This window comes from Numenius arquata, chromosome 15 (genome assembly GCF_964106895.1).
Source record: "Numenius arquata chromosome 15, bNumArq3.hap1.1, whole genome shotgun sequence".
In the NCBI taxonomy this organism is placed as follows: domain Eukaryota; kingdom Metazoa; phylum Chordata; class Aves; order Charadriiformes; family Scolopacidae; genus Numenius; species Numenius arquata.
In genome coordinates, this window is record NC_133590.1 from 1390025 (window position 1) to 1397318 (window position 7294).

The 7294-nt window shown below is 49.9% G+C and overlaps 1 protein-coding gene across 1 annotated transcript; it reads left to right on the forward strand.

The window, feature by feature from the left end:
- The first annotated feature begins 596 nt into the window (after nt 1-596).
- Nucleotides 597-5591, forward strand: ENTPD1 (ectonucleoside triphosphate diphosphohydrolase 1). Its single transcript, XM_074158874.1, has 7 exons — nt 597-711; nt 1599-1758; nt 2400-2636; nt 3168-3428; nt 4481-4600; nt 4799-4936; nt 5078-5591. Exons 1-7 carry the CDS (start codon nt 698-700, stop codon nt 5282-5284), a joined length of 1137 nt encoding a protein of 378 aa, XP_074014975.1. The 5' UTR covers nt 597-697; the 3' UTR covers nt 5285-5591.
- Nucleotides 5592-7294: the final 1703 nt, after the last annotated feature.

Below are 7294 nucleotides of genomic sequence, written 5' to 3' on the forward strand. Positions count from 1 at the left end.
CCCACACACACACATTACTAAACTATGTCTCTAAGCACTAAGAGACATGCAGGCACCGGTGTCGTGGGGCAGTCCGTTCACCGGGGGACACGTGGCAGGGAGGGACAAGGAATTTTTCTTTGGGCTAGCGTGAAAAGGGGTAGCTGCAAAACACTCAGTGCTGTAGTGTGTGCATACAACACACAAACCAATGACAGCATTTTCTCCCGGAGGACCCAGCGCAGTGACAGATGCAGATCCAGGGTGCAGCTAGGCAGAAGCGGAGATGAGTCTGCAGATGGCCAGGACGTACTAAGCAAATGATCTGTCCCACCGCATCCGTCAGCACTAGTGCATAGCTTGCTTCACGGAGAGCAGGTGGCAGACGCGGGGGGCTATGGCCATCCCTGCATGCATCGGGCTTGGCTGGTGCTGTAGGATTTCTAAAACTCCTTAGAAATGGGGTGGTTGAATCCGAGGTTGCTGCCTGTGTTAGCGATACCGTTTAACGTGACTGCTCACGACAGCACTCTGGGATCAGGCTTGGAGTTTGAGCGATGAAGTGTCCTTGTTTCTTGCAGGCCCTGGGATCTCAGGTTACTCCCACGCCACGGAGAAGGCAGGTCCCTCTCTGGCACAGTGCCTACGACAAGCAGAAGAGGTGATTCCCTCAAAGCAGCACCAAGAGACACCTGTCTACCTCGGAGCGACTGCCGGCATGCGGCTCCTCAGGTACTGCAGGGCTTGTCCCCTTCTGCAGCGCTGCACCCGGGACCACCATGGATGCTTAGTGGGGGCCTCTTGGGCCAAGAAAATGAAATGTTGCCAGCTCACATTTTGCCCAGACACCCTCTTCTGCCTCTGGCCTTTCTGAACCCCAAGTCTCCCTGGGCTCTTCCCCTGCTTGCCCAGCAGATCCGTTTCCACTCACTCCAACCTTCCATCATCTCCAGCACCCATACACAGCACAGAGACACTAGGAGGGTAGCAGTGCTCAGGCTGATGCTCAGGGGATGCTCGGACATCCCCCGTAGTCTGGTATTAAGCCTGACCCAGGATGTATGAGCACAACCATGTTGAGACTGCACACATACCTTGACTCAGCCCAGGACCAGTAGAGCTAAGGTAACTTTATAACCATATGCTCCTCTAATTCCAATTTGTGGTTTTCATGGGGGTTTCCCAGACCTCTTGCCTAGCTGGGACAGGGAGCTGATCTTATGTATGTATTGCCTGGGAAATCTCCCTGGGGATACCAGAAGGCACGGTTTTCTTCTGAAATGGTGATGCCAAAGAGTGAGAGGAATCTCCGTGGTGCAATCCCTATTAGGGCACGTGCTCCAGGAGAACAAGAGAGCTCTGGCCTCTGGTCCAGGTACCACTCTCAGCTGTGGGGTCCGTAAGTGCCTACGACAACTGCCACAGCTGGTGGCAGCTGTGCTGTCAAGGTGTGACAGAGAGAGACGTAGCCAGTTAGAGCTGAATGTACCCTTATGAATGACTGTTCTATCACAATTTACACTTGGTGGGGAGTTGCAGCTTGCCTACTCAGAATAACGCCCATAAGCTGCAGAGAGCTGTCAGCCAGAGTCACTCCATCCTTTCTTCCATCCATCCAGCTTGGAGAATAAAAGTGCAGCTGACAAAGTCTTGTCCTCAGTAGAGAAGACGCTACGCTCAGCTCCCTTCAGCTTCCAGGGTGCCAGAATCATCAGTGGTCAGGAAGAAGGAGCCTATGGATGGATCACCATTAACTACCTGCTGGGCAATTTCAAGCAGGTACTGTATCAGTGGCAAGTCCATATTTGAATCACCGGCTTGCAGCACTTTGTAAATCATGCCTTGCAGCAAGGTGTCGCAGGCACTATCTTCCCTTGTAAGATCAGGAAGCTGCACATCTTGCCTCAGCGATTACTGTGAGTACACCCAATAAGTATCAGCATGTACCGCTGTAGTCAGGCTACCAGTAAAACACCACTATCTTCCATAACTTGGCTTGGGTACAGCATCCTCCTCACTTCCTGATCTAAAATATTTCTGTGCCTGCAAAGTTTGACAACAGTTCTTTAATACTGAGCTTATAAATCAGCTGGGAGCTAAAACAGTAAGTTGACTGCTTTTTCTCATAACAGTTGTTTTAGATTTCATATTCTTAGTCCTCCTGCAAACACTCAGACATGATCTATCTTCTGTTTTTCTGAACCTGCATCTTTCTTGTGTCTTGTTCCAGCTCTCGTCTTATGTCCCCCTCCAGGTCTTCTTGCCTTTCCTGTGTTCTGCCTTTCTTGTGTTCTGTGCTTTTGCTTCTCTCCTCACAGGTCTTTCTCTTTTTTTTTTCTTTTTTTTTCTTTTTCTCCCAAATAAATCATTTCCATGCCTGTTGTATCTGTTTTACTTTGAATTTTTTTTTTTTTTTGAAGTCTGGCTGGACAAAACTTCTACATTCCCTGAAATCCATAAGTGAGACATCAGGAGCATTAGACCTTGGAGGAGCCTCAACACAGATTACCTTTGTACCAAATGAATTCTCTCGTGAGTCCCCAGAGAACCTCCTCTACTTCCGTCTCTATGGCAAGGACTACCTAGTGTACACGCACAGCTTTCTCTGCTATGGGAAGGACCAGGCTCTGCAACAGAAACTGGCCGAGGACCTACAGGTGAATGTATTTGTAATCGCAGGTGGAGATCCTGGACCCTACCAGCTTTGACATACTGGTGCTGTAAAAGTCCCAGCTAAACGTCTCATCCCTTAGTCTGGGTTTGGGAAATGTCATTATCCTCCACAAAGACTGGGCAGGTGCCCAAAGAGATGACAGTTAATATGTTCAAAAGTACTTCCAATTTGAGGTGCCTTGATTCTTGGGAATGGGATAGCAGGTATTCTGTGCTCAACTGAAGTACTCAGGAGAGGTGATGTTTCACCATCTCTGAGCATCTCAAATCAACAGCAGCTCCACAAAATGTGGCTGAAAGTAGTTTGCTCAAGATCCTACAGGGAGGCTGTGGCAGTACTCACATCTCCCAAATCCCAGCCAATGCCTTAAACCAGCCTCTTCACTTTGACCCAATGTGCGTGTCTTGGTGTGATGTACCGTGACAAGTGTCTCATGGCCACCCTTCCTTGTGGCTCTTTCCCAGGGTGTTACTCTAGAGTGAAGTGTAACAGCTTGGATTGATTTTACTTTCAGACTGTGGAGAACAGCAGCCTCCTCGATCCGTGCTTTCACCAGGGGTATCAGAGGACTATAAATATAAGTGACCTCTTCAAAAGCCCTTGTACATCGGCCAAGGAGAAGCAATTCCCTTTCAGACAGCTGTATATACAGGGAGAGGGGGATTATCAAAAGTGCCGAAGAAACATCCAGAAACTCTTTGACAAAACCAATTGTCCTTACTCCAGTTGCTCCTTCAATGGGATATACCTACCTCCGTTACAAGGGGATTTTGGGGTAAGTCTTCACATTCTGCAACTCTCTGTAAACCAGAAAACCAGAAGAGCAGAAACTCAGAGTAATGGTAGAGCATATTCTCCATGGCTGGAGCAGGAGATCACGTACAAGATGGCTTTTTGGACATGTAACTACAAAAGTAGTGTTCGCTTGCTATGAGGAAAGTACACGTAAGAGCTACCGCAGTAGATACTGGCCTACCAGTACTGTGCTGTTCCCGTTCTAACCCACCTCCTGGAGGCATCTCTGTGGGGTGCTCCATTTACTGATTCATTTTTCAAGCCGTCGTTCGTGATGGCCAGCACTAGAGTCAGGAGAGCCCGCTGCGGGCCACGCACGAGACACTGCTCCTGAGGCCAATGGCAGTACCAGCCCTGAAAGCCATTCGGGAGCGCGTGAACGCTACTGAAACCAGTCAGGTCACCTGTCTGCTTCCCAGACATGGTGAGGAGACAGTGCATGCTCTGAGCACACGTCATGTGCGACACCACACTGAACACCAGTCCTAGAGCTGCAAGACTCCAGGGGCTGTGAGGTTCTCTGGAGGAACTGTTAATACTCCCTCACCCTGTTTGTAAACTCCTCCCTACCTGTCGGCGGGTAACCACGGTCAAAGATGGGCTATCTGGGCTTTGGATTGTATGCTGGGGCTGCCTGCAGTCCTCTCAGACCATCTCCTCTGCCGTTTGTGGCGATATTGGCTGCATGTGCATCTCATTCAGTTGCCAAAATGGGGTCACAAATGTGATGGCGAGCAGAGTTCGCCCTGTGCCACTCTGGCAGCGACGCATAGAGGAGAGAGATTTACTGAAGTTCTTCAGGATACCGTGGTCAGTGAAGTTTCTACCTCCACCTTCCTTTTGGGGTCCTTAGCTCTCATCGGCTCTGAGGGGCGTATCTCAAAATTGTGTCGCTCTTGAAAATATACCTACTCTTCTGTGTGTGATGTTGCTGCTTATCTTTCTCCATCTGTAAATAAAACCATTTCCTTTTGTAGGATTCCTGCTGTCCTGCTCATGCTGAGTCAGGTTAAAATATTGTTTCTCCTTCAGGCTTTTTCTGCTTTCTACTTCGTGATGAACTTTTTGAACCTGACCAGTGAACAAAGCCCTGTTGCCCTGGACAAAGTGACCAGCGCCATTGAGAGCTTCTGTGCCCGGCCTTGGCATGAGGTGAGCAGTGCTTGTGGCGGTGGGTTGGGGCTGCTGGGTGGAAAGAGCTGCTGATATTTTTCTAGAGGATAAATGGTTGGGGGTAACTTCCAAGGCAAGAGGGGAAAGGTGCCCCCAGCACCTGCAGCGGATGCTCAGGCAGAAGCTGGAGCAGCGGGAAGCTGTATCTAACAGCCTGGTGCCTTCCTCCTTCCCTAGGTGAAGGCAGCGTATCACCAAATAAAAGAGAAATACCTGAGCGAATATTGCTTCTCTGGAGCCTACATCCTCTGTCTCCTGGAAAACGGCTATGAATTCACTGAAAAGAACTGGCAAAGCATCCACTTCCTTGGAAAGGTGTGTTTTGTGGCAGAGATGGCTCTGGCTAGGTAACTAATTGCAGCCTCTGCTGCCCGGCTGGGGCAGTGGCACCCCTGGGGAGCGTGGCAAGCAGCCCCTGCACCCCCCAGCGCTGATTCCGCTCCTCTCCCGTTTCAGATCGGCAGCAGCGATGCGGGCTGGACCCTGGGCTACATGCTGAACCTGACCAACATGATCCCTGCAGAGGAGTCCGCTGTGCCCCCTCTCTCCCATGGCAGTTACGTGGGGCTGATGGTGCTGTGCTCCCTCGTGCTGGTTGCAGGGCTCCTGTTTGCCTGGCTTCTCTTCCACAAGCCCAAGTGCCTGCAGAAGGGGACTGTTTAGGAAGAGTCTTGAGGGGGAGAGGGGCCATGTCACCCCGGCCACTCAGCGCTAGGAGACCCCTGCAGAGCAGGCTGTACCCCTCTTGCCTCTCACTGAAGCTACTGATTGGGTACAACAAGGGCATTTATTTCTTCTGGCTCACACTTGCACTGACAGACGTTGGGACATCAGGCTCGCCGCCTCTCACTGCCAAGGACAGACAAGAGGGTGTCCCCTCCTTGAATGGGTCGTACTTTCATTCAATGAAACTTTGCTGCTTGTTGGTTTTTTGCCTTGTGCACAGCATTATAAAGAGAAAAGCGGCAGCAATCTTTGGGAGCTGGTGCTCCTGCAAGGGTAATCTCAGGGTCAAACATCCCACTGAGCTCTTGGGAGCGGTCACGCGCTCGAGGTGATCCTGCTCCTCCTCTGCTGAAGCTGTTCCCGAGAGCCCTTCCCGCACCAGCACACCTCCGCTTGCCTCCCCACACCCTGGGCCCTTGCAGCCCTGCATCCAGCTACGGCCACCTGCACCTAGCTGGCCTGTGAAGGTTGGCCAGACTCACAAATGCCACGCTGGGAAAAGAAGGGATGAGGATGAAGAAACTGAGTGTGCTGGTGGTCACCAGCCCTTAGCTGGGCTCTGGTGGCTGGCTGCTCCTTTCACAGGTGGCAAGAAGCCTCTTTCCCACGTCTTCCTGATGTTGTTGCTGGACCAAAGCTGGCTCACTCTTACACTGAGCCATTCCCATGTCCCTAGGGTACATAAAGACACGAGTTCCCAGCCAGGCATTGCTGATTTTCGTAGAAACAGCTCATACTGGCTGAGGATCCTTGACCAGTAGCGAGTGCTTTTATGCCTACAGGGACTCTGGTGTGATCAGCGTGCCTACAGGTATACACCCACTAAAGCAATCCAGTGTCACTGTGCTGATCATACAGCAGCCGCCAATATAGGGAAAATGTTTATTAGGTCATGTTCCTTTATAAAGAGACAGCAGGCAGCAGTTAACCAGCATGAGCATGCACAGATTGAACCACTCTTTCCACCAGCAAAATCGGTGAAAACTTTCCTTTCCTCATGGCTTAGGCTTATCCCATGTCCATAAGACCCACGGCTTGTGAGTGCACGTACTGCAGCTCATCTTCTCGCACACAACTAGGGCAATGCCACTGATCAGGTTTATGAATCACTTTCCTCCATTTTCCATTCCTTGGGCCAAAAAAAAAGAGGTAAGTCAGAAATCCTTTTTCATAAAAATCCTTGGAAACCACTGGTGCCTGTCTACCTCCCATGAAGTTTCAGAAATCTCTTCTCCTAATGACCTGCAAGTGCTGGAGGCCAAAAGAAAGCAGATACCATGGAGAGAAAGGCATGGCAAACACACACCTTCATCTGTTTCCCTGAGCAAAGCTGTAGAAGGCACAGAAGGGATCAGGATGAGCAGCCCCAATAAAACCTTCTCCTTTAGGCAAGCACAGACACAGAGCTCACAGTTTTCATGCTCTCCTGGCCTGTCCCTCTGCACAGTGCAGGCTGAAAAATGTCCCCCAGTTATTTCTGCTTCATGCCCGGAGGTAGGAGCTGTGACATATTGAATGATGTAGAGGTAAGGGAAAAATCTACCCTGTCCTATGGTGAGATCTTTGGGCAGTTTGTTGTTCTTCCAAAAATACATGTCTTATTTTTGCTCTGAATTAGCTGGCTTCAGTTTCTGTTGGATCTTGTTCTGCCCGTTTCAGGAAGACTGAGTACCTTCCTGCTATCAAAATCCCTTTTTCCTTGTTGGTGCTTGCAAGTCGTCATTGTATCATATTAAATAGATTGATCTTCAATCTGTAAAGTGCTCTGTGCTGACCTCACTTGTAGCTCTTGACTTCACTTTGAAAATTTTTCCATCTTTCTGAAATTTGGACATCAAAGTTTTCAACAGCCAGTGGTAGTAGAGTCACTAATGGTGTATATATAAAAGTAATACCCTCTGGTCTTGATCTATACTCTGTGTTCCCCGTTTGCATATCTCAGGGCCA

Coding starts and splice junctions, on each gene's coding strand:
- ENTPD1 (XM_074158874.1), top strand. Junction 1,759..2,399: donor TGCTGGGCAATTTCAAGCAG/GTACTGTATCAG, acceptor TTTTTTTTGAAG/TCTGGCTGGACAAAACTTCT. Junction 3,429..4,480: donor CGTTACAAGGGGATTTTGGG/GTAAGTCTTCAC, acceptor TTTCTCCTTCAG/GCTTTTTCTGCTTTCTACTT.